The sequence below is a fragment of the Erinaceus europaeus genome, chromosome 18 (assembly GCF_950295315.1).
Source record: "Erinaceus europaeus chromosome 18, mEriEur2.1, whole genome shotgun sequence".
In the NCBI taxonomy this organism is placed as follows: domain Eukaryota; kingdom Metazoa; phylum Chordata; class Mammalia; order Eulipotyphla; family Erinaceidae; genus Erinaceus; species Erinaceus europaeus.
In genome coordinates, this window is record NC_080179.1 from 12,635,844 (window position 1) to 12,663,461 (window position 27,618).

General features: G+C 39.5%; 1 protein-coding gene across 6 annotated transcripts in view; it reads left to right on the plus strand.

Annotated features, from left to right (window-relative positions):
- The window catches only part of CCDC141 (coiled-coil domain containing 141), a 214,787-nt gene that overhangs the window by 142,962 nt on the left and 44,207 nt on the right, over positions 1-27,618 (plus strand). For 4 of the 6 annotated variants that reach the window (XM_060177636.1, XM_060177639.1, XM_060177637.1 and 1 more), the window contains 6 exons: positions 296-431; positions 7,822-7,941; positions 10,801-10,992; positions 15,273-15,452; positions 24,146-24,325; positions 24,928-25,053. In XM_060177636.1, coding sequence (XP_060033619.1) covers positions 296-431; positions 7,822-7,941; positions 10,801-10,992; positions 15,273-15,452; positions 24,146-24,325; positions 24,928-25,053 — 934 coding nt within the window. The remainder of the gene's footprint in view (positions 1-295; positions 432-7,821; positions 7,942-10,800; positions 10,993-15,272; positions 15,453-24,145; positions 24,326-24,927; positions 25,054-27,618) is intronic. The other 2 variants (XM_060177638.1, XM_060177640.1) reach the window with 2 other exon arrangements.

The window sequence follows — 27,618 nt, forward strand, 5'->3', positions numbered from 1 at the left end:
AGAAATATTAAAGAGTAGATCATTAGTAAAGAAGAACCGGCTTGGCCACACAATCCATGATTCATCTTCTCCCTCAGGACCGTGTGACTTACATAAAGGAACTTGACTTGGTTTTTCTCTCTGTTGTACAAGGACTTTAGCTACATCAATTATTATAAAACCCAAAGCTGATAGTGTTTTTTTCAACTCAGACCTAACATGAAAATGCAGGTCCCTGTTCAGATGTCTCTTTTTCCTGGGGCTTCTGTGTTGCATGGGGGAGAAGTAACAGTCAACTTGTTCTGCCCAACTGCAGAGCGACTGGTATCCGGGAGATAATGGACTGCCTTCAGCGACGAGTGGATCACCTCACTGAACATTGTTCAGCACACAAGGAATTTGCTTTTAAGAAACAGCAACTAAGAGCCTCCGTGGAGGGCCACTTAAAGAAGGTAGGTTCATAAACTGGTTCCTTTTTAATCTGCTGTTTAGATGCAGTGACTCATCTGGTGGTACTAGATGGCATGGCATCTACAGAAGGTGGGCAGGAAGGAAGAAGGGGTCTTAGGATTCTGTCATGTTCCCAATTTGACTTTATAGTTAAACAGTATTGAGTTGTGTTTTCTTCTTTTTTTTTTTTTTATCTTGGTGCCTGTACTATGATTCCACTGCTCCTATGTCCATTTTTATGTTTTTTTGGTTGTTGTTGTTTGATAGGACAGAGAGAAATTGAGAGGGGAGGAGAAGTTAGAGATAAGAAGATAGAGAAAAATACCTGCAGACCTGCTTCACCGGTTGTGAAGCAACCTCCCATCTCTTGCAAGTGGGAAGTCAGTTGGGGGCTCAAACTGGAGTCCTGTTCGGGTCCTGTGCCTTGTACTATGCACTTGACCCGGTGCGCCACTGCCGGGCCCCACAGAACTGAGTTGTAATGTGTGATTGCTTATCACTTCTCTCTGATTCAAGCTGTCAAAACTAGAAATCTAATATATATGGTAATAATTCTATTTGTTACCCAAGTCCTGAACCAGTCTTCAGTTTGCACAGGACCGTGTTTATTGAAACATTATGTATGTATATGGTGTGATGCCATGATTCTCATTAGCACCAATCTGCAAAGGTTTCAGTTAATATGTACGATATTATATGAATACCGTAGACAGATAAGTACTACAGGTGAGTTTTAGCAGTCTCAGAGAATTTTCATTATCATACCTTATTGAGCTAGGCCAGTGAAAAGGATGTAGACACACTGAATAAAAGCAGAGATGTGAAAATCCTTTCTGTGGCAAAAACATTTACTATTCTTATATTGGAAACACACACAGGCTTATTATTTAATTTTTCTCTGATAGGAACATTTTACCTCATCCCATGAAATTTTTCTGTTTTTCTTTTCAAAAAGAGGCTATTAATAATTACCTCACAAATTTGAACAAAAACTGTAGAAGACAATGTTTGCATTCCATTTATGATGACTTCTGGTAGAAGAGACACACAGTAATGTTGCCTTTTTGTATCCTCTTTCTGCTTTCCTAGTCTGTTCCAAATTGCTACCCAATAGACACTACCAGTATGTCATCACATGTGTCACTTCAATCTGCATGACTAAAAGATTACTAGTGCGGTCTACAGTACTGAGTAGAAGCACCATACTCTTGAAAATAGCACTAGAAATTAGTCAGTTAACATAATAATTATCATCATTATTAACCTTTATTGAACAATGACTTTTTTCCTTTATTAAGGGAATTAAAGTTTATAGTCAACAGTAATAAAACACAGTCCTTTGTACATGTGTAACATTTCTCAGTTTTCCATGTAACAATCTAACCCCTCACCTCCTCTGCCATCATGTTCCAGAACCTGAACACTCCCCCCAACCCCAGAGTCCTTTACTTTATTTTATTTCTTTTTTCTTTTATTATCATTTTTTATTTATTTTAAGAAAGGCGACATTAACAAAACCGCACGATGGGGGGGGGTACAACTCCACACAATTCCCACCACCCAATCTCCATATCCCATCCCCTCCCCTGATAGCTTTCCCATTCTCTATCTCTCTGGGAGTATGGACCCAGGGTCGTTGTGGGTTACAGAAGGTGGAAGGTCTGGCTTCTGTAATTGCTTCCCCGCTGAATATGAGCATTGACTGGTTTATCCATACTCCTAGTCCTTTACTTTAATACAGTATACCAAATCTAGGTCCAAGCTCTGCTTTGTGTTTTACCTTCTGTTCTTATAATGAAAAATGTTTAAGAAGAATTATCTTATTTTCTTTTACATTATTCATTCCAGTGAGTATTTTTTTATCCTGAATGGAAAGGATACATGGAAATGCAGAGCACTTTAGTTCAAAACAGAAGATTGGTAAATTAAATTATATATATTCATTTTACTTAATGGTGGTGAGAGGGATTGAACCTGGGACTTTGGAACCTCAGACATGAGGGTCTCTTTGCATAACTATTATGCTATTTACCCCCTCCCGGGACTAGCAAATCATTGACTGAGAAATTAAATTTAGGTTGATGGCCTTTAAAACCTATTTGGGTTATCTTTGTTTTTGATTTTATCACATAATAACTGTAGTCCTTAAGTAAGAACTTAATTTTTTGAGTTTCACATTATCACCTTTAAATTATAGATGATTTTTTCTTTCTCATATTATGACATAGAACCATAGTGAATATCAAAATCACCACATATAGTGTTCTTTTAACTTTTTACTTTAGATAACTTTATATAAAAATTTCTTTTATAACAAAGTGAAAACTACTTGCATTCCCTCTCATTTAAAAAAACTTTGTACTTTCACAAATATAATCTCTAAAAGATTGGAATTTAGAAACCTAGGTAGGGTGTACTGACATTTTCAAGGTCAGAACATTTTTGTGATATGTTTTCTCATGAATATGAGATATGTGATATGTTTTGCCATGATTTCACATAGTTCAGTTCAATAATGTTGGCTTTAATTATTAACAATAACCTGTACAAATCTGAATAATGACAATGGACATGGTTATAATGAAAGGACAGGGAGTTAATAATTGCACACATGTAATCACTAGGACAGCTTCTTATTGGGTCAGTTTGCACCGAGCTTTAGCTGCACAGTCACTGTGAGCTCATATACCTCGAAGCCTATTTTCATTGTGTTAGGAAAAACTTAAAAGCTGGGGGAATAATTCCACTGGTCAAGTGTAGGACTTGCATAACTAAGGTGTCATTTGTACACCTGAGAGTCTCTGTTCACTCTCCAGAAATACAGCTATCAGAGTGACAGTCCATCTTTTTTCTGTCTTCCTTTTTCATGTGAAACTCTTATCACATATAATATTAATAAAATAAATACTTTGAAATAGTGGAATTAGGGCCAGCTAGATAATTTACATTGGCAAGGGTGCAATCCAGATTCAAGTCTGACTCCCATCACAGTGAAGGGAGCTTTGGTGGTATGGTGTCTTTTTTTAATTTTAGAAAAGAAAACGAACAAAAAAATAAATAAAACTGAAAACTGCTCAAATTAAAATGATAGGTCTTCTGAGTGGTTTTCTTTTTAATTTTACTTTATTCATTTATTAGTGAGAAAGATAAGAGGAGGGAGAGACAAAGAACCAGACATCACTCCAGTACCTATGATGCTGGGGATCAAACCCAGGACCTCATACTTGAAAGTCCAGCACCCCATCCACTGCGCCGCCTCCAGGACCACTGTTCTACTTTTCTTTTTCTCTTTGGTTATTCTCAATTCAAATATTTAGCACATTAGAACACATAGTCATCGGGGCTGGGTGGTAGCGCAGTGGGTTAAGCACACATAGCACAAAGCGCAAGGACTGGCATAAGGATCCCGGAGTCCTTGGCTCCCCACCTGCAGAGGGGTTGTTTCACAAATGGTGAAGCAGGTCTGCAGGTGTTTATCTTTCTCTTCTCCTCTCTGTCTTCCCCATGTCTTTTGAATTCTCTCTGTCCTTTCCAACAACAACAGCTATAACAACTAACAATAACAACCATAACAAGGGCAACAAAATGGGGAAAAAAATAACCTCCAGGAGCAGTGGATTCATAGTGCAGGCACCAAGCCCCAGCGATAACCCTAGAGGCAAAAAACAAACAAATAGACAAACAACAACAACAAAACCCCACACAGTTTAAATGCTACTTATTGAGCACTCATTATACATTGGGCACTTTTCTGGGTGTTGAGACTATAACTTCCAACGAAGCAGATCATAGAGCTGTTTGAATGAAGATTGTTATATTTGTGAAAAAACTTCTCTAGAAGTAAAATGTGTTTTTTTTTCTAAGAGTTCAGTTATTGCTGATCACTTATAATATGACTAAAAGATTTTATGACTAAAAGATTATCATTTTTGGATAACATGAAATATAGCAAGCTAGAAACTCTATCGAGCCCAGATGTACCCACAGGGTCTCTCTACCTGGTATCCTCCCCAGACTGGGACTCGAACTCAGGCTCACACCACATCACCTTGAGTAAGATGGGGCTTAAAAACATAGAACCTCAGATATGCTATCCAGGGCCTTCACGCTGAGCTATCACCATGGCTTTGATGATAAAAGCTTCTTTTCTTTCCTCATTGATCTCTAACCTTTGAAAGACAGCTGTGAGGGTGGTGCTTTGTCCGCTACCCTTTAACCATGTCTGATGGGAAGATAGGTCTAAGTTCCTGTCAAGAATGTGTCCACAACTCATACACTCAGTAGTACTCACACAAACACACTGACCAATAAATATAATTTTGTGTACAGTTGTTCACAATGGAGAGAGGAGGGGAAGACAGAGAGAGGGAGAAAGATAGACACCTGCAGACCTGTTTCACTGCTTGTGAAGCGATGCCCCTGCAGGTGGGGAGCCAGGGTTAGAACAGGGATCCTTACTCCAGTCCTTGCACTTCGCACTATATGAGCTTAACCGGGCGTGCTACTGTCTGTTGACACCCCTGACCCCCTAAACTTCTTCTTTTGATGGTAAGTTACACTCAGTACTTTCCTGCAGTCAAGGAGGCTTAATGGCTTCCGGTGACCACAGAGCCAGGCCTGCCCACCTCAAACTTGACCCCTAGGGTATTTTACAAGCACCAACTACCTCTCCTACCAAACTAGGAAAGGATAAGTGGATTCTAAATATATTTTTATCATTTCATTATTTAATATTCAGATCATACTTTAGAGAATTCAGCTGATTTAAATAGAAAAAGTCAACAATAAAGTTGCCCATGAAACATATGTAATAGACCTCTTTAGTGTGCTTGCCATAAAAGCCAGAGACTACTTTTCAGAGCGGTTTTCCTACACAGCTCACTAACATTGGATCTACAGGGACTACTGACAAGAGTCCAGATACAATTCAGATAAAATGGCAATCTTCCACAAGTTCTCCCCTTCTCTGTCTTCCCCTCCTCTCTCCATTTCTCTCTGTCTTATCCAACAATGACGACATCAGTAACAACTACAATAACAACAACAACAGAAAAAAAATGGCTATCAGAAGCTGTGGATTTGTGAGCCCCAGCAACAACTCTGGAGACAGAGAGAGAGAGAGAGAAGTTAGTATCTTCTGATTCCTAGGAAATAGTTGCAGAATTTTCCTAGGAAATCTGACACATTTTAGAGACCTCAGTATCTTGGTTTTGGACTTGTAGATTTATTTTTTTACCTTGAGTTGTTGGTCTGCTTCTAAATTCTGCTTCTAAGACCTCTTCTGTTGGACTGCTTACCTGTGGTCTATTTACATAATCACTGTGTTACCTGGGAACCACCCTGCCTCCAGGAGGGGCATTGGTTTAATCCCCACTGGTTCCCACGTTTTTTCCTTCTCCCCACCCCCATCCTACATACATCCTCTTCTGACCTGACACTTCTGCCTCAGGAGATATATATAGGACAGAATTGTGATTACAGATAGCTAGATCGAACTGCATCCCCACTCATCAATAAAGGTTGAACTGCGTTCCCAACTCAGCCATGAGTCCCTGGTCATCTCTCTCCCGCCTGTGAAGCTAGACTGGCATTGAGCGAGTGGTAAAAAAGCTTTCTCTGGTTCTGAGGTTTCATCTCTATACTATTTTTTTAATCTCTTTTCATGATCTCACTTGTTTCCAGATGCAGATTGAATGTAATTTTAGACATGATCATTTTAATTATTATTTTCAAAAAGAAATCAAATCAGATAGCTACTGTTTGACAATAAAATTGTATTCCTCTGTAAATGGGATAAATAGCGAAAACAAATATCTCAATAACATTAATGCTAATGAACTTTGTTACATGGTCTAGGTTTCAGTGATATTTTTATCTGACGAAATAAACCTATGTGCCTGACAGACACAAGTTGAATAAGTAGGTTTTACAGGACAGGACATTAAATAACCAAGTACCCATCGAAACCAACACTTGTTCTTGATCCAGAAACTTTGAAATTTGAAACTTATTCTGATACCTGGAACAGGGGATTCCTATTATGGTGGCAGCTGTGATTCTGCTGCCTTCCTTAGTGCTTACTCTCTGCTAATTTGATGGTGGGGAAAAACACAGTAAGAACTCACACAGCTGTTGCTACTTGTCATTCTGCCAACTTAGAACCAATAGACTGTAGTAAGCACAGATTTTGGTTAGAGCAGATTGAAGGGATTAAGCAGGATGGTAGGAACTCTCTCTGTAAAGATCACTTAATTTGTTGATTCATGTGTACCAGAGATGAAACCATGATCTACGTTCAACAGTTAAATAACCTGAGTGTGTTTCTGTATTGTTACGGCAATGTGTATAGGTTTTGTTGCCTCAGGGTGATTATGTCCTAAGGCTAGCAGTCAGTACCCGTGTTTCACATCTTTACTTCAAAACATGTATGCAAATTGAGCTTCACTCAGCTTATAATGTGACTTAAATACACAGCCTCTGCTGATGTGTTAGCAAGTGTACTATTTTCTTTTAAATAATGTCTTATTTATTTTATGCTATTTTATTTGATAGGAAAGAGAAATTGAGGGGGAGGGAGAACATCTGCAGTGCTGCTTCACCACATAGGAAGCTTCCTCCTGCAGATGGGAACTGGGGCAGTCAATCCAGGTCCTTGTGCATTGTAATGTGAGCGCTCAACCAGGTGTGCCACTACCCAGTCCTGCAAGAGCACTGTTCTTTCTAGGTAATATAGAGGAAAAATTCTTTTTTTTTTTTTTTTTGCCTCCAGGGTTATTTCTGGAGCTCGGTGCCTGCACTATGGATCCACTGCACCTGGAGGACATTTTCCCCATTTTTGTTGCCCTTGTTGTTGCCATTATTGTTTTTGTTGTTATTGCTGCTGTTGTTTTTGGATAGGACAGAGAGAAATGGAGAGAGAAGGCGAAGATAGAGGTGGAGGAGAAAGACAGACACCTGCAAACCTGCTTCAATGCCTATGAAGCGACTCCCCTGCAGGTGGGGAGCCAGGGTCTCGAATCAAGATCTTATGCCTATGCCGGTCCTTGCACTTTGCACCATGTGCACTTAACCCACTGTACCACCACTCAGCCCCCTAGATGATAAATTCTTAGAAGACATAGGCGGTTGCTTATATCTTGCTGCTAGAATATTAATGAAAGAAATATTTACACACATGTCTTCTATTGGTGGATCAACAGTATTACCTCTTAAAATCTTTAAAGTGAAATTTTGAGATATTTTAAATAACTTTTAATTAAAGTTGACATTTAAAGTCTACTGTGTGTGGAGAATATTGCTTATCTTTATGCATATCTAAAGATATAAAGCTATATCTTTACATATGTGCAAATGTGTACAACTAAGACTGTAGTATATATTTTATTTCTAAAGGTGGAAATATTAATGCAGAAAATCATCCCAGAGCTCTCCAAGGAAATGGATCTAAGTTCCAGCATTTCTGAATCAGAGAGGATTTTGAGTAAATATCTGGAATTAGACACCCAAACTAAGGTAAATAAGAATTAGTATTATGACCACCCTTTTATAAATATGATGTCTTGTCTATATATTTAGTAACTATCAAACTTAATTTTTACTCCCATTTGGGTTAAATTTCTAAATTAGTATTGAGGTAAATGATGATTTCAAAGCTTCTGTTAGGCATAGATAAATTACTTATACCTGCATGTGCATTTATTAGGGTGCCCGACTACATTTTGAAACACAACACTATAGCCTAGTATTCAGTTCTCATTTGGCTTACTTTCCTTTAGCTGGGAGAATCTAGCAACTTTTCTGAGATGTCAGGACATAGGAAGAGTGCTACATTCAAACCACCTGTGCTTTTTGATAATTAAAAAAACAGATACTAGGAGCAGCATGCATCAATGCAAGATTTTAGAAGGAAAATACAGCAAAAACTCATTAGGGCTAAAGAGAAGACTCACTCGGTAGAGGATTGGTCTTGTCATGTGCGTGATTCAGGTTCCAGCCTGGCACCACATAGGAGGTGCTGTGGCACTGGAGGAAGCTCTGGTGTCTCCTGCTTCCTCTGAGTGAAAAGTGGCTTGTGGTTACATTGCACATACATGAGACCACAACGCTTCTTTCCTCTTCATCCTCCTCCTTTACTACTACTACTACTTCTTCTCCTTCTTCTTCTTCTCCTTCTCCTTCTCCTTCTCCTCCTCCTCTTTCCCCTTCCCTTTCCCCTTCCCCTTCCCCTTCCCCTCCTCCTCCTCCTCCTTCTTCTCTCTCTCTCTCCAATTTTATTTACCTACCAAATCTCCAGAAACAGAAAATGCCACTCTTCTCCCTAACACCTATTCTAACTTCCTCTTACCCATTTCTCATGGGCTCGAACATTCTTGTTATCACTGAAATTCCTGTCTACCCCAGCTGGTATTTAGGAAGATGAGTCAGGTGCCCTCTCCTGTCTTGCCTAAGCCAATGACAAATGACTGCTGCTCCATCAGTTCTCAGCAGAGAAGAGTCTTCTTCACAAACTGTGCCCACTGTAGACCCACAAACAGCCACTTAATATTTGCTTTCCCTCTCCTCCTCCTCCTCCTCCTCCTCTTCCTCCTCCTCCTCTCCTTCCTCCTCCTTTTTTTTGGTGTTTAAGATAGCACATATGTCTGAACTCATTTTTCTTTAATTTATAAACTTTAAAATGAAGGAGGAAAATGAATGGGTGAACCACTCCTGCCTTGCAGTGCTCTCTGGAAGCAACACTTTCAGATAAATTAAATTACTTTAATTCAGAGTAGTACTTGGAAGCATATTAAATATGTGCAGGAAAACCATCTTTCCTGGCTGCAAGTGAGAAGAAAGCTTTTTTTCTTCTATTTTTTGCTTGATTCTTTGCTTGTGCTTACATGAAATTTAACATGGCCTTTTTGTGTAATTATATGTGGAATGCCTAGAATATCCACCCATCCATTAATCACTGGTTATATTTCTGTGTTGGAAATTGTAGACTGAATAGAGCACAGAGGAATCAATTTAAGCCAGTCAAATTCTTGAACTCTTTAGGTCATTTAAGCTTTCTCTTTAACATGTGCCCTACACTAGTTTAACAGCCCTTCTAGATGGACTTTAAGAAATGATGTCATCTTTTTGTTTTGTAAATTACCAAACAAGTAAACAATTTATCTTTATTTCATTTTTTATTATTTTATTTATGCATGTGTTTATTTTGGATAGAGACAGAGAGTAACCGAGAGAGAAGGAAGAGCTAGAAAGTCGGTGAGAGTGGGAGGAGACCCGTAGCACTGTTTCACTGCTTGTGAAGGTGACCCTGCAGGTAGGGGCTGTTCTTAAACCAGGGTCCTTGCTCATTGCAATATGTGTGCTCTAACAGGCCTGCTGCCATGGGCCCTTCTCCTTTTTTTTTTTTTTTTTAAATAAGATCCTAACTAGCACTAATAAATTTCTTCCTCTTACTTTTAAATATTTATTTATTTACATATTTGCTTAATGCATTAGATATAGACAGAGAGAAATCAAAAGGAGAGAAAGAGAGAGAGAGAGAGAGAGAGAGAGATGGAGAGAGAGACCTACAGCACTTCTTCACCACTTGTGAAGTCTCCCCCACGGTAGGTGGGAATCGGAGACTTGTACCCAGGTCCTTGTGTTTGCGTTGAGTTGACAGGTTCACTCAACTAGGTGCATCACCACCCAGACTGGAAGTGAACAGTTTTTTTTTTAATTGTTTAGGAATTTTCTGGAGCAGAATTCATAAAGCAATTATGATAGGAATTTATCATCTCTTAGGTAACACTATGTTTAAGAATTGGCTAGAGCTGTTGTTATATTTTATAAACCAATTCTCAAGTAAAATCATCTTATTTTAAATATTTTTGCCATTTTGTTTACATAAGAAATAACCTTTTGTTTATGTAAGAAATAACCTTTCGGGGTCCAGGCAGTGGCACACTGGATTAAGTGCACATAGCAAGAAGCACAAGGACCCACTCAAGGATCCCGGTTCCATTCCCTGGCTCCCCACCTGCAGGGGGATCGCTTCACAAGTGGCGAAGTAGGTCTGCAGGTGTCTGTCTTTCTCTCTTCCTCCTCTCTCAATTTCTCTCTGTCCTATCAAAAAAAGAAAAATAGAACCTTTCTATTTGTGACACACAGAATGGAATAAATAGGAATTGTAGTTAGCAGAGTGAAAGAATGATTTTATTTGGTTTTCACTTGAGGGCCTCTTTTTTTTAATTTTGAGAGTTGTAGTTTTGTTTTATTGAGAAGAGTCTTGGTACAAGTTCAGCTAATAATTATAATAGATGAATGTACACAAGGTAACGGAATGTGAATTTTCATGGTTCAGCTGCCAGCTCTGACCCCTGTGCTTGGCTTGCTTAGGAGACAGCACATGAATTAGAAGCAGCTGCACAACTTGTGGCAGAGAAAAATGAATTTGAATGTGATGAAGTGGCGTCGCTTTCTTCTAAAGTCAGATTGCTGGAGGAAGAATTAAACGTACTTGACCAAAGCATGGGCTTCCGAACACGAATCCTAAAAACTTATGTGGCGTTTCTAAAATCAGCAGAGGAGGTATGGCACCTGTGTGCTGACCCTTTCTACCTTCCTGTTTCCCATGGGAATGTAAACCCTGGCGGGTGGTTCTATATTCTCCTCCCAAGTGCCTATGTATCAACTCACTCACAGTTCCTTTATTCTCCAAAGACACCATCCAGGGACTCAAAAAGCCAGTTGTCTAACTGAAAAGTAACGTAAGTAGGCATGCATGCACACAGATATTATGCAGGCTGTTAATGATATATAAGATCTACTCGTTCCTTTTGTGATGAAACAAAGTTAGAATGCAAAATGGGGGTCAGATCCTCTGATTCCTGAGTGAAAGCCATCGCTGGTAAGGCCTCCTGGAGCTACACCTTTTACCATCACTATGAACTCTTACCAGAGGTCTGAAGGAATTGAAAGATCAGAAAAGCTCACCATTTGGAAAAACTTTCAGCAATGATGATGGGTCATTTTATGTGAAATTTTTCAAAATGAATTTCATCTTCTACACTCTGAATCTCTTGAGTGACTAAGCAGAATTAGTGGGATTCATTTAAAATTCACAGATGTAAATTATTTTGTGTGCAGTCTCAAATCTTGTTTGGTGCCTTTTAACACCTTATCTCTGAGAGCTTCTGAAGTGTTATATCAACAGGGTTGTACTAGGTAATCTGGAAAATTCCCTTTATTAGATATCGACTCCATTTCCCAAAGTTCCTGGTTTCTTGGAACAAATATCAGTAACAAAACAGTACTAAAGTCCTACCTCGTTTAACTCAAGTTCCACGCACCCAGAGGCACACAGACCACACTCTCCTCAGGGAGGTGGAGGCTGGCGTCATGACACATAGAGCCAATTAGTTCCACTCAAAGGAGAGGCCAGTCAGTCAGTGTAATCAGCTTCCTTTTCCTCACCCCTGACCCCCACTCCAATACTCTACCCAAACTACCGATCTATCCCCTCTTTCCTGACTGCTGCTGCCATCAGCGTGAAGGAAATGTCTCTGGTTTGGCTATTCTGAATTCTCACCCTCTCAGAAGGAAACCATGCCCAGTCTCTGGAAATCTCCGCACTCTCTACTTTTTATCTTCTTTACTCAACTTTTTGTCATTTTTCTGTGTTTTTTTTTTAATTCTTCCTTATGTCTGATTTCTTACAAAAAACAGTTACTCAGTTCATAAACACCTTTACTCAGAACTCAGTGTGATGAAAAAGATATAAGGAATTACTTGCTTTCTGCAGCTTCATTATTTATTTATTTAACTTATTTATTCATTTTTGTCTCTAGGGTTATTGCTGTGGCTTGGAGCCTGCACTATGAATCCACTGCTCCTTCAGGCCATTTCCCCCCCCATTTTGTTGCCCATGATGTTATTGTTGTTGAATAGGACAGAGAGAAATTGAGAGAGGAGGGAGAGAGAAAGATAGACACCTGCAGACCTGCTTCACCACCTGTGAAGCGACTCCCCTGCAGGTGGGCGTAAGGACCAGTGTAAGGATCCTGGTTCCAGCCCCTGGCTCCCTACCTGCAGGGGGTTTGCTTCATAAGTGGTGAAGCAGGTCTGCAGGTGTCTTTCTCTCTCTCCCCATCCTCTTTAAACTTCTCTCTGTCCTGTCCAATAAAATGGAAAAAATGACCACCAGGAGTAGTGGATTCGTAGTGGCAGCACCAAGCCCCAGCGATAACCCTGAAGGTAATAATAATAATAATAATATATTAAAGTCTACCTTTAATTCACCAAAAAAATAAACTAGTTACAGATTTGAGGGTATTCCTATAGTGACATTATTCTCACTTGCACTTAGGGAGACTATGTTGAGAGTTTTATGTCTTGAGAATTGCACATAACCAACAGCCCATCAAATTGACACCGAGGCTGGAATGCACGCACGATGCTATTGAAGTACTTACTGCTATCACGTTGACTGAGTCATTATGATAAGTGTCAGTGCTTTCAAAATAATGACAGTGTGTCACAAATATGCTGGTTATAGGAGAAAACAAGATGAAACCTGCTGATGAGTTTCATCATAGCTTTAGCTCTTGCTCTTTTAAATTTTTATTTATTTATTTATTAGTTAGAGGCAGAGGGAAATTGAGAAGGGGTGGGACAATAAAGAGAGAAAGAGACAGAGAGGCACCTTCAGCCCTATTACTCCACTTATGAAGCTTTTCCCCTTCAGGTGGAGACCAGGGGCTTGAACTTGGGTCCTTGTGCACTGCGATGTGTGCACTTAACCAAGTACACCACCGTCAGGTTCCTCCCTCTAGCTTTTTCTTACCGCTTAGCTTATGCAACCTGAATTTCACCCATATTGAGATTATTGGTCATATTCTGAGCCATGAACTTCACCCATACAATCTGAGCTTCACCCATACTAAGAAAATTTATCACGTTCTTGTGCCTTCTAGGATGTTATTCCTTTCATCTGTGATGCTTTTTTCCTCTAATTCTAACAATTCTGAAAATCATAGATCAAAGGCTACTTACTTCCTTTGGAAAGTTCTTTCCCATCTATAGAAAGAGGGGTGGGGGTGGGGGTGGGAGAGACCTCCTCCTCTGTGTGCCCATGGCATCCTATGCATACTTGTTGTGGCATGTGGTTCTTTTTCTTCTGGATCGATATTTGGAAACCCGAGGAAGTAAATGCTTAATTCTTGCTAGAGAATCTTAGAAGACACTCCAGTGAAGGCAGCACTTTACCTGGCTTGTACAGAATAAGTAGGAGCAAAAAACTGAGCAGAGATCCTTCTAGAAGTGAGCATCAGGAAAATGGGAGAAGGGAAAGCTGAGCTCCGAGATCTCCTTTGCTGCTAAGCTCCAGTTGTTGTCTCTCCTATTAAAGTTCATTGTAGTGAGGATGATGTCAAAGCTTTGAAATATAGTGACTACCTGTTGCCTAAAATTTCTCACCTGATTTAGATTGCCTTTGATACTTAGGAGTTTTGGATTTTGTCCTGTTGATCATTAGGTGTTATCCAACTTGCATAAACATTTGTGTCAATAGTTTTTATTTCTACATGGTTTAATTACATATTAACCTGAAGTTCTGAAGTCATATTTTATATAAACTCTGTCAAAGACAGTGATTTAAAACAATATAGTAATAGAAACAGGATGAGGGCACGGAACAATCTGTCAACCCCCATGTCCAGCAGAGAAGCAATTACAGAAGTCAGACCTCCTACCTTCTGCTCCCTAAAAAAAATTTTGGTCCATACTCCTGAAGGGATAGATAATAGGGAAGCTTCCAATGGAAGGGATGGGATAGAGAACTGGTGGTTGGAACTGTGTAGAATTACGCCCCTATTACAACGATCTCCCTTACAGTCTTGTAAAGAATTATTAAATCACTAATAAAAACATAAAACATTAAAAAACAATATAGTACTACTTACATTGTTTCACAGATTAGTAAACAGAATTCTAAGGCATCTATGTACTGGAGACTGTTTAAGACTAGTACTGCTGCAGATACGTATTCACATTCTTTTTTTGTTCTACTTTATAACTAATTAAAAGCTAATTGTATTTAACTCACTACTACTAATTATCACTGATTTCTTTCTTTCTGAGTTGTATTTAATAATTATCAAGAAGATCATAGGATAAGGGGAACAATTCCCACCACCAAAGTTCTGCATCCTATCCCTTCCATAGGAAGCTTTCCTATTCTTTATCCCTCTGGGAGTATGGACCCAGGTTCTTTATGGGGTGCAGAAGGTGGAAGGTCTGGCTTCTGGAATTGCTTCCCTGGCAGACATGGACACATATGTGTTTTATGGATAATAAACTTTTTAGCTCTATTAACTACCCCATGACTTTCTGCCTGCATATAACTAAATATATTTCCTGGTCTTTTCAATAAACTGACAGTAGTCAATAATTATTTAAAGAATTCTGCGGGAGTCGGGCTGTAGCACAGCGGGTTAAGCGCAGGTGGCGCAAAGCACAAGGACTGACATGAGGATCCCGGTTCGAACCCCGGCTCCCCACCTGCAGGGGAGTCGCTTCACAGGCGGTGAAGCAGGTCTGCAGGTGTCTGTCTTTCTCTCCTCCTCTCTGTCTTCCCCTCCTCTCTCCATTTCTCTCTGTCCTATCCAACAACGACAACAACAATAATAACTACAACAATAAAACAACAAGGGCAACAAAAGGGAATAAATAAAATAAACATTAAAAAAAAGAATTCTGCAATGTAGTTCATATTCAATTTTATGTAGACTTTTATTAGAATCTAGTGTTAATTCTTTTTGAAAAATGTTTTAAGTGATCTTAACTTTTCATTTACATCCTCCCTCTCTTAGGCAAAGGAACAATATCGGGGCGTAAAGGAGTTTTACCAGACTGAAATCCTGAGGAAGAAAGTGCATGATTCTAAAGTTAAACACTGGCCAGACTCAACTGAGGAACAGTGGCACCTGTTTTTAAAGAGAAGTTTTCTCATTGAAGACTTGGGGTTTCAGTTCCTTAATTTAATAAATATGGTGAGAATAACTAATGGGTTACATCTTCTGCAAGGATCACTTATCAGAGTCAAAGTCATAAGTTTAATGTCTAGCTGCCCATTAATCAACAGTGCTGGTTTAGAATATTTTTTTTTTTAAGCATGATCCTAGTTGAACAGTCAAACCCAGTATTTAAAGGCTTGGGCATAATCCTTTTGGTTGATAACATGAAAGGAATTCTAGTTATTAGAAAGTAAGTGATAATATTCCAAAGGCAACACTGTTATTATTACATGGATTCTGCAATAGAAGTCAACCAGGTGTTCTAAGTTATGTAGAGAGCAAGCATAAAAGTCCTTAAGAAATTTTGTCAGTGTTTCCTTTTTTCTTTTTTATTGATTATTTATAAAAGGAAACAATGACAAGACCATAGGATAAGAGGGGTACAATTCCCACCACCAGAACTTCATATCCCATCCCCTCCCCTGATAGCTTTTGTATTCTTTATTCCTCTGGGAGTATGGACCCAAGGTCATTGTGGGGTGCAGAACGTGGAAGGTCTGGCTTCTCTAATTGATTTCCCACTAAACATGGGTGTTGGCAGGTTGATCCATACTCCCAGCCTGTCTCTCTCTTTCCCTGGTGGGGCAGGACTCTGGGGAGGTGGGGCTCCAGGACACACTAGTGGGGTCCTATGTCCAGGGGAGTCCAGAAGGCATCATGGTAGCATCTGGAGCCTGGTGGCTGAAAAAGAGTTAACATATAAAGCCATACAAATTGTTGATTAATCATGAACATAAAGGCTGGAATATTGGTGTGGACCAGGAGGTGGCACAATGGATAAAGCATTGGACTCACAAGCATGAGGTCCTGAGTTCAATCCCGGGTAGCTCATGTACCAGAGTGATGTCTGGTTCTTTCTCTCTCTCCTATCTTTCTAATAAATAAAATATTAAAAAGGCTGGAATATTGCAGATGAAGATTTGAGTGTCCATTTTGGAAATAGCTAGTAGGTCTATTTTAGGTGTATTCCCAAAGGCCCATGACTATTAGTTTTTTTCTGAGCCTGACATCTGATATGCAGGTGGATCCAAGTTATTGTCTGGGGAGATGATGTCACGGCTGGAAAAAGGGCTATAAAGCTGGATCAGGGAAGAGAGTAGCTCCCAAATATGGGAAAAGTGTATAAAAATTGTTGACTGCAAACCCCCATCTATTTGATCAGGGCCCCATATTCAGCATAGGAGCCTATGTAACCTCTACATCCCTGTATGTCTGAAATTGTATTCTGTGGTAGTGTTTCCTTTTTATAAATGAAAATTAAAAAAAAAAAAAAGTAAGGCAAGTGAGTGGTGGAAAATAAATACAACAGTCTTTTTTCTTTTTTCTTTTCTAATGGTTTTAATATCCACTGATTACCTGAATAACTTATCTCATTGGAGATTGTGGGGAAAAAAAGAAATTTCCAATTTTTCTAAAATTTCCACTTTAGACAGTGTTGGGATAAATCTCCATTTTGAAGTATCTTTCATCCTAGCAGGTATTTTTATAGTGAAGTGACACTAAATTTAGACATACCCCTAAGGAAATATCTGTGTTTGAAAAATCAGCTGGAGAGGCCAGGCAGTGGAGCACTTGGCTGAGAGCACATGTTACAGGGCGCAAGGATCCAGGTTTGAGACCCCGGTCCCCACCTGCAGGAGGAAAGCTTTACAAGTGGTTAAGCAATGCTGCAGGTGTCTCTCTGTCTCTCTTCTCTGTCTCCTCTTTCCTTTTTGATTTCTTGCTGTCTCTATCCAATAAAGATAATAAAAAAATTTAAAAATCAACTGGAGAAGTATCTCAGTGAGTAGAGCACAGGACTTAAAACTTATGAGGCCCTGGGTGTGATCTCAAGCATTTCATATGGAAGAGAATAGTGCTCAGATCTCTCTCTTTCTCTCTCTCTCCCTATCACTTTATCTTTATATCTCTCTTAGAAAACAGATACATCTTTAGAAATGTACCCAGATTGTCTCTGTAAAATATTCTAGGGTTCTGTATTAACTTTTGATCCATGAAAAATACTGTACAGAATTATTAAAAGCTGGCTTATACATTCCCTTTAAATCCTCACTGTCTTCATAATAAAACTCATTTCACTGTTACAGAAACAGTTGCTTGAAAACCTAAAAAATATATTATATCAGAGCTGGGGAAATAGCACAGCAGTTAACCCAACAGACTTTCACACAAGAGATAGCAGAAGGATGCTTTCAGATCTGGTTCTAAACCTTTGCAGTTACACGGGTGAAAGTATTCATATTTTATACCTCTTACACAACAGATTCCTTCAGCACTGAAAATAGTTGCCTAATCTGGGCTTCTTTTTCTGCAGTCAAATACATACAAGTCTTTTTTTTTTCTTTTTCTCCAGGGTTATCATTGGGTGTCAGAGCCTACACTGTGAATCCACTGTTCCTGGAGGCCACTCCCCCCCTTTTTTTACTTGATGGAATGGAGATAGATAGATAGATAGATAGATAGATAGATAGATAGATAGATAGATAGATAGATAGGGACAGAGAGACTCTTGCATATCTGCTTCACCTCTCCTGATGTGTCTCCAATGCAGGTGGGGAGTGGGGGTTCGACCCATGTCGTTATGTGAGTCTTTGAGCGTAGTACCATGTGCTTTTAACCAGTGTGCCACCACCTGACCCCCATACAAATCCTTTTTTATTGATTGTGAGGTAGTTCTATTTTTTTCTCTTCATCCTCACCTACCCTACTGGAATTGTCTTTGGCTTGCCCAAATTATTTGTAAAGTACAACCAAAAAGAAAAGTACAGTTTCAGCACAGAGTGGGTATCATTTGTCACTGACCTACAAGTTTCAGGATATTTTTTAGAAGATTATGCTAGCACTCTTAATAATTTCACTTTGCTGATTGATACTAACCTGTCGATCAAATAAAACTTCTATTGCACTTTACTTCAATTCCTTCCAAGCTATGTCTTTTACATCTCATATCGGTGTCTACTATTTATCTTTAATGTATAAATTCAAACCTTTTTGTTTCTATTTAACTTCATTTTGTTTTCATCTTATTCCATCTTGTTAAACTAACTTCAAGCCTCCAACCTTCATTAGCCATATTTCCTGCATTAAATTTCTTATATTTGGTAAGTTTTCTATAATTGCAGTGAGGTCCTAATAAAAATATCACGATGTAGGTTGATATCTCAATCTATTGAAGCAGTCAGCTGATCTTCCAGTTTTGTAAACAATTATGTGTTCTCCTTATAGCACTTTTTGCTATTCCAGATTTCACTACTCAGTAAAATTTTCAGATAAAAAGAGACCCAGATGGGGTAAGGCAGTGGTGCACCGGTTAAGCGCATAAGGATCCACTCAAGGATCCCAGTTCAAGCCCCCAGCTTCCCACCTGCAGGGGATCGCTTCACAAATGGTGAAGCAGGTCTGCAGGTGTCTGTCTTATTCTCCCCCTATCATCCCCTCCCCTTTCAATTTTTCCTCTGTCTTATACAATGGAATAAAAAAAAAGAAGGAAAAAGAAAAAGGCCTCCAGGAACAATGGATTTGTAGTGCAGGCATCAAACCCCAGCAATAACCCTGGATGCCGAAAAAAAAAAAAGGATCCCAGAGTGTGTGTGAGAGAGAGACCTTAGAGTATTTTAACTCAATCAATATGTCATAGCAATTTTTTTAATGTCTACCATGGTACAATAGATACTGCTCAAAGTAAGGAAGAGATAGATACCTCATGTCCTATCAATTACACAAGTGTAATTTGACAAAAAATCAGGTTGATTTCAGTAATTAAGACATTTTTCTCTAGAGTGCTTACAAGCTGATGGAAACTGAACTACCTATGCTGGTTTGCTGTGTAAATCTATAAGTTTTATAACCCATCTACATACCCCCCTTTAAAAAATAAGGTCATTTCCCTCTAATTTTCTGTCTCCTTTTGTATTTTCTATAGATTTGCAGAGATAACTGACATCTGCAATTTTCTCAGTATTCAGATATGATTAACCTGTCTGGAGCCCAAATTCACTTAGAGCGTTAGGTTCAACTATCCTCATCTACTTTTTTGATACATTTTTCTCTTTATCTTCTCTGTCTTATCCTATGTTGTCTGAATTTATGTGGCAACAAAATATGCATTAAGTAAAGCGATACTTAAGCATCACAGAAGACTTGCTAAGCAATTTTCCCTGTTCCTATACAGATGTCTTTCTTAAAAAATACATATTTTTCACTTCTTGGTATATTTAGAATGTGTATTGTCTATCAGCTTATCTTATTGTCTATGTTTTACATGTTCAGTATTTATTCCATCTTTGAATTTTTTTACTTCCCTCATTTGCACTCATAAGAAAATTTATATATTCATAGACTTTTTATTGCTAACTTTATTTCAGAAATTTGACTTACAGTTCTGAAATTTCAAATTCTTTTTTTAATTAAATTTTAATTGTTAATAAAATTCTTTTTTGTTCTCTCTTTCTCCACCTTTCTTGACCATATTAATCACAGTTGTTTTGAACTGTTGACAATTTAACTGCAGCATCTCTCTCTGAAGTTGCCTCTAGAGCCTACTTTTAGTTTCCAGTGATGTAGTTTTCTATTTGACAGTTCTAGTGAACATTTATTGAATGTCAGGCATATGTAGAAAAAATCTGTAGGGGTTCCAAATTACGTTATCTTCTTTTCTAGATAGGTGTTGGTGGGAAGTCACTTAGACCAAGCAACTGAAACTGGTGGAGTTGAGTATCCAGTTATGTATATAAAGGCTCGGTTCTCTGTTAGTCTTAGGCTCCAAGTTTTTATTTTTATTTATTTATTTATTTATTTATTTATGAAAGGAGACATTAACAAAACCATAGAATAAGAGGGGTACAATTCCGCACAATTCCCATAACCCGATCTCCATATCCCACCCTCTCCCCTGATAGCCTTCCCGTTCTCTATCTCTCTGGGAGTATGGATCCAGGGTCGTTGTGGGTGGCAGAGGGTGGAAGGTCTGGCTTCTGTAAGTGCTTCCCCGGCTCCAAGTTTTATACATAGAGCATGGTTCTTTCTCTGAGGTTATCCTCAACCCCTTCCTTGGCAGGTTCCAAAATCTAGTATCTGCCTTGGGACTTACTCCACTCTGTTTTTCAGAGACTTTTGCTTAGCTTTAAAATTTATTTTCTTACTTTTTATCCAGCAATCCACTGTGTAGTTGAAGCCCTCCAAATATCTGTTGAGAGCTTTTTTTTTTTGGTTGCTGTGCTACCCAGTAAAACCTTTCTGATTAGCCTCTTGTTGCTCAGTATTAGATAAGGGCCCTAGGCTGACAGAGCTGTGACAGATGAGCTGGCCTTGCTCAGATTCTTTCTTTGGAGTTCTATTGATAGCTTCTTCGATTCTTGCTACTCTAGCAACAGTCTTCCCCCCCCCTTCAGATAGATAGATACTTTTGTGTTTTATTTGGCTTTTTGTTGTTATTCTTTTTTATAATATTATTTATTTATTCCCTTTTATTATTTTATTATTGTAGTTATTATAGTTGTCAGCGTTGTTGGATAGGACAGAGAGAAGTGGAGAAAGGAAGGGAGGACAGAAAGGGGGAGAGAAAGATAGACACCTGCAGACCTGCTTCATTGCCTGTGAAGTGAACCCCCTGCAGGTGCGGAGCTGGGGCCTCGAACCAGGATCCTCATGCTGGTCCCTGCACTTTGCGCCACGTGCACTTAATCTGCTGTGCTACCTCCCGACTCCCAGTTGTTATTCTTTTTAAAAAATTTTTTTAATTAATTTTTTATTTAAGAAAGGATAAATTAACAAAACCATAGGGTAGGAGGGGTACAACTCCACACAATTCCCACTACCCAATCTCCATATCCCACCCCCTCCCCTGATAGCTTTCCCATTCTCTATCCCTCTGGGAGCATGGACCCAGGGTCATTGTGGGTTGCAGAAGGTGGAAGGTCTGGCTTCTGTAATTGCTTCCCCGCTGAACATGGATGTTGACTGGTCGGTCCATACTCCCAGTCTGCCTCTCTTTTTCCCTAGTAAGGTGGGTCTCTGGGGAAGCAGAGCTCCAGGACACATTTGTGGGGTCTTCAGTCCAGGGAAGCCTGGCCGGCATCCTGATGGCATCTGGAACCTGGTGATTGAAAAGAGAGTTAACATGGAAAGCCAAACAAATTGTTGAGCAATCATGGACCCAAAGCTTGGAATAGTGGAGAGGAAGTGTTGGGGGGATACTCACTGCAAACTAGTGTACTTCTGCTTTCAGGTATATATTTTGCACTTGTTTATGGATACATGTGAACATAAATAAGCTCTCTCTCACAGAACCTGGTGTGTATCTAGGGTTTGGGACTGTTAGATAGTAATCCACCTGGGATGGAATTAGAGAATGCTATGAAAGGAAAGGTCTCACCCGAGTAATGAAGCTGAAGGGTTGTCATTCAACACCTGAAGTCTCTGGACACAGTCTGAGCTGAAGCATGTTGAGGTGGCAATCCTTGTGTTGATTAGGTTGCAATTGGCTGATGCAGTATTATTTGATATGGATTGGGAGAGGCATGCGGGAAAGTGGGCCCTATCCTAAGGTTCCAGGACGGGGAAATATAGGCTCTATAGTGGAGATGTGAGGTTCCTGCTGTCTTAGGGTTCAAAAAGACAATCGATAGTTAATGTTATTATCACATTATTTGGTAATTGGGTTAACTCTGAAAAGTCCTTTTGTTAGGGTTTGCTGTATAGTACCCAGTATCTTGTAAATAGCTGTGCCACTGGTTGCCTCTGATCTACTTGGTCTAGGCTTTTGAGAGAGTCCGCATACATAGCCTATATATTAAATACATAGCCTATATATTAAGAAGACTCAGTTTGTGTTTTAAAAACTTCGAGACATACAATTAATTTTCCCCCTCTCATATTAATTAACTAGTGATTTATATGACTACACTTTACTAGGAGTGTACATAAACACCATTCCCACCACCAAAAGACTGTGATTGGGGACCCAGGTCCTTGCTCATTGTGCACATGCCCCCAAACAAGTGCACGCCCCCATCCCCCTCTCTGTGCGTGGAGACAGAGTTAAAAAGCAATAGTGGAAAGAGACCACAGCATCAAAGCTTCTTTGAATTTACATGACAAGGCAGCACACTCTCCAAGTGAGCTATTTTCAGTGGCCCATGTGATGCCATTTCCCCACCTATACCCAAGCTCCCACCCACCCACTCCCACCCCCCACCAGCCCAGGAAGCTGCATGTCTACCCCTCACCACAGGGTTTTTACTTTGGTACCTACTTTCAATTTAGTCAGATCCTGCTTTTAGTTTCCCTTTCAGATCTTCTTTCTCAACTTCTCTTGATGAGTGGGATCATTCCATACTCATCTTTATCTTTCTGACTTAGCTCACTTAACATAATTCCTTCTAGCTCTGTCCAAGATGGGTCAGAGAAGGTGGGTTCATTGTTTTTGATAGCTGTATAGTATTCCATTGTGTATATATACCACAGCTTTCTCAGCCACTCATCTGTTGTTGGGCACCTGTGTTGCTTCCAGGTTTTAGCTATTATGAATTGTGCTGCTATGAACATAGGAGTACACACCTCTTTTTGGTTAGGTGTTATGGAGTCCTTGGGGTATAACCCCAGGAGAGGAATTACTGGACTGTATGGAAGGTCCATGTCTAGCCTTGTGAGAGTTTTCCAGACCTAGAGTAGTTTTTCATATGTTTGTTAGCCTTTTGGATCTCCTCTGAGGTGAATGTTTTGTTCATATCCTCTGCCCATTTTTGGATGGGGTCATTTGCTTTTTTGGTGCTAAGTTTGCTGAGCTCTTTATATATTTTGGTGATTAGTTTCTTGTCTGATGAATGGCATGTGAAGATCTTCTCCCATTCTGTGAGGGGTCTCTTTGTTTGTTTAATAGTTTCTTTGGATGTGTAGAAGCTTTTCAATTTGATGTAGTCCCATTGGTTTGTTTCTACTTTAGTCTTTCTTGCAATTGAGTTCATTTCATCAAAGATGTCCTTGAGGTGTAGGTGGGAAAGTGTTTTACCAATGTTTTCCTCTAAGTATTTTTGATTGTTTCTTGTCTAACATCCAAGTCTTTGATCCATTTGGAGTTGATTTTGGTTTCTCGCTAGATAGAGTGGTTCAGTTTCATTCTTCTGCATGTTACAACCCAGTTTTTCTAGCACCATTTATTGAAGAGAGCCTCCTTCTTCCATTTAATGCTTTGGGCCCCCTTATCAAAGATTAGATGTCCGTAGGTGTGCCCAGTTGTTATTCTTTTAAGAGCACAGTCTTACTTGCTGTTTTCTTCTTGTAAAAATCATTGTTAAGAGAAATTCAGATCTGTCATCCAGGATATGTAGAACTTGGAGAGAGAAGTCCTTTGCTTTAGAGATTGTGTTTCTGGTGTACAAAGAGATCCAGAATGTATCTGAATTGCACCCCAAAACCCGAATAGAAATAGAGACACCAGCAGGGAATTCAAATACCACTTTAGTCTTGGAGACCTCAGTACCCAGTGTCCAAGCATAAAATCTGGATTCTGACAATCCAGCGGTGCCTCTTCTCAGGCCATTCTGACTTGCTGTGAAAGCAGCACCGTGCTCCAATCTAGCTGTGATAAAGCCATGTGCCTTCCAAAATAGATGCATGCAAAATGTCGCATTTGGAAATAAATGACATTATACGGGTTACTCATTTAACAGGCAAAAGAAAATGAAATACGGAATCTGCAAAATGAAGTGCACACTTTGGAGGACACCGTGGAAAATCAAAAAGCAGAAAGGGAAGAACTCAGCCACCTTTGGGTAGCGTGGAAACGCAAAGCCACTGAAAACAAGCCTATAACACAGCAGTGGGCAGCATTCCAAGAGCAACTTAGAAAGGTAAGAGTGCATGCAATAAGGATCGTTGAGTTTTTAAAAAGTAGGGTTGTGATAGATGCCAGAGCATGACATTAACCTGAAAACAGCACAGTAAGTGGTGAAAATCAGCCACAAAATGGAAAGTATCATAGGATCTCACATATATAAAGTATCTACAACCATCTTTATTGGGGGATTAATGGTTAATTAAAGAAAGCAGGTAGGGAGAGAAAGCAGGGTAGGGAGGGATTGTTTGGAGGAGGAATGAAGAGCTACTGTGTAATGGGCAGAGCTTCCATTTGGGAGGAGGAATATGTTTTGGAGATGAGCGGTGGTGATGGTGCCTACCCATGTGAAGGTTTTGATGCCGCTGCGTGGTACACTTAAAATGGTCAAAAATGGCAAATGTCACCGTGCATATTTAACCACAACCAAGCCAGAAAAGGTAAAGGAAATTCAAGACTTGTGTTTTTGTTCTTTTACAGATTCTGAGTCATGAGCTCACTGCAGGTCGTGTTTTCATGAATATTGAAAGGTCTGGTGACAAGCCAGACCTTTTTTATTTTATTTATTTATTTTTTAATTTGCTAGACTTGTGCATAACTGTGCAATATTTATTTCAGACTGCTCACAACTTAAAGCTTCTCCAGGAAGCCCTCATACCTGTGTATGTGCTTGACCTTGAAGGGAGCCTCCAGAAAGTTTTAGGAATACAGGAAAAATGGCGTGAGATAAAACCTCAGTTCCAGGTAAAGAAACAGATTGATAGACCTGGATGAATCAGAAAACAAAACAAAAGAAGCAAAGAAAACGGGGGGTGGGGTAGATAGCATAATGGTTATGCAAGGAGACGCTCATGACTGAGGCTCCAAAGTCCCAGGTTTAGTTCCCCACACCAGCATGAGCCAGAGCTGAGCAGTGGTCTGGCAGAGAGGGAAAAAAAAAAAAAAAAGAAAAGAATAATAATAGTAATAGATAAAGAAAGGAAAAACACAGACTTGATGGTTCAGTTTACAAATATTATTAAACCAGAGAATTACTGTTTTTCTAAACAAAAGCATTTTTAAAATGTTTTATTTATTTAATTTTCTAATTAGAGAGATGAAGAGAGAGAGTGAGACTAGAGTACTACTCAGCTGTGTTTTATGTTGGTGTGGGGAATTGAACCTGAGATCTCAAAGCCTCAGAGGTGAGGCTGAGTCTTTTGCATAACTATTATGCTGTCTCCCCAGCCCCCAAAGCATTTCTTGATGAAAATTCACTTCAGAAAGACTTCTTTAAAACTTTTTTTCTGTATTATTACATATTTGGTGGTGGAAAGATATTCAGGTTATATACACTGTTTATGCCACATCCTCACCTTATGGCATTTAGTTCACATTGTTACTCACTACGAACGCCTGCATTCTGGATATTCATGCTCATTATTTTCCCGAGGAGTGTGGACATGTTCTAGATGAATGGACTTTTCAGAACAACAGAACAAAGTTATCCAATGTGATGTCTTTTTAAATTTTTTTGATCTTTATTTATTTATTGGATACAGACAGCCAGAAATTGAGAGGGAAATGATAGAGAGGGAGAGAGACAGAGAGACACTTGCTACACTGCTTCACCACTCACAAGGCTTTCCCCCTGCAGGTTGAGATTGGGGACCCAGGTCCTTGCTCATTGTGCACATGCCCCCAAACAAGTGCACGCCCCCATCCCCCTCTCTGTGCGTGGAGACAGAGGTAAAAAGCAATAGTGGAAAAAGACCACAGCATCAAAGCTTCTTTGAATTTACATGACAAGGCAGCACATTCTCCAAGTGAGCTATTTTCACTGGCCCATGTGATGCCATTTCCCCACCTATACCCAAGCTCCTACTACTCATTTTGAAAGGTTGTTGGACTCTCCCATTTTCCACCTCAGAAGAGCACTCAGGATATTAGAGACAAGACCTTGAGTCATGTTCCAATCCTAGCACATTACTGCACTCCATACCCCCCCATCTGGTATCCCTCCTGAGTTCTAAGTAACTGTCAGGAATGTGTGTCTGCTCAGTAATCCAGAATTCTTATTCTTAGCTGCAGAATTAAGATCTCTGTGTTTCCTGTGGTCACTTTCTTTTTTTTTTAATTGTTGACTTTAAAGACTCTTAGAATCAACTACCTGATAATTCTTTCAGGGAAACTATAATTTAGGTTCTTTTAAAAATAAAAATTACAGCTAACTATCCCTCCTCCTATCCACAAAACAAACAAAAAAAAACATACTAGTTTTTTTATAAGGTTTTAAAAATTATCTTTGTTTATTTATTTATTGGATAGAGACAGTCAGAAATTGAGAGGAAGGAGGAGATAGAGAGACAGAGAGACACCTGCAGCACTGCTTTACTGCTTGTGAAGCTTTCCCCCTGCAGGTGGGGACCGGGGGCTTGAACCTGTGTCCTTGCATAATGTAACATATGTGCTCAGCCAGGTGTGCCACCACCTGGTCCCCAAACACATACTCTTTACTCCAAGTTTTAGAAGACAACTAGCCTACCTGTTGGGGGTTTAGTCAACATTGTGTTATAAGCTTATTTGCATTTCAGTGCAAGGGTACATAAGTTTCCTGTGTGTAAATTCCTCTGAGGAATCTTTGCATTTTATAGTTCTTTTTTTTTTTTTTTTTTGTCTCCAGGGTTATTGCTGGGGCTTGGTGCCTGCACTACAAATCCACTGCTCCTGGAGGCTATTTTTGTTGCCCTTGTTTTATCATTGTTGTACTACTACTCTTATTGCTGTCATTGCTGTTGGATAGGACAGAGAGAAATTGAGAGAGGACAGGAAGACAGAGAGGAGGAGAGAGATAGATACTCTCAGACCTGCTTCACCGCTTGTGAAGCGACTCCCCTGCAAATGGGGAGACAGGGCTAGAACTGGGATCCTTAGATGAGTCCCTGTGCTTTGCACCATGCCATGTGGGCTTAACCCCCTGCGCTACCGCTCGGCCCCCTCCAGTCTTTTATAGTTCTATCTTTGTGGTGTACATCTATCTGATGCTGACTTGTTTAACTCTTTATTTTTGGTTTCTGGTAAAGGTAAATATTTTGTTAGTTATTTAGTAATGGCTTGTAAGATTGTTATATTACAGGGTATATGGCTCTGCACCACACCCATATCCACTGCTCTGTGTTCCCTCTCTCTCCCCCACCTATTCCCACCTCACTCCCAGAGAAAGTTTTTTCTTATTATTTCAATCTTCCTCTTTTAAAACAAGTTACAAAGGTGTTTTTTTAAAAAATCCTTTTACTAGTGGGGGGGTAATGGTTTGTAGTACAGTTGTTG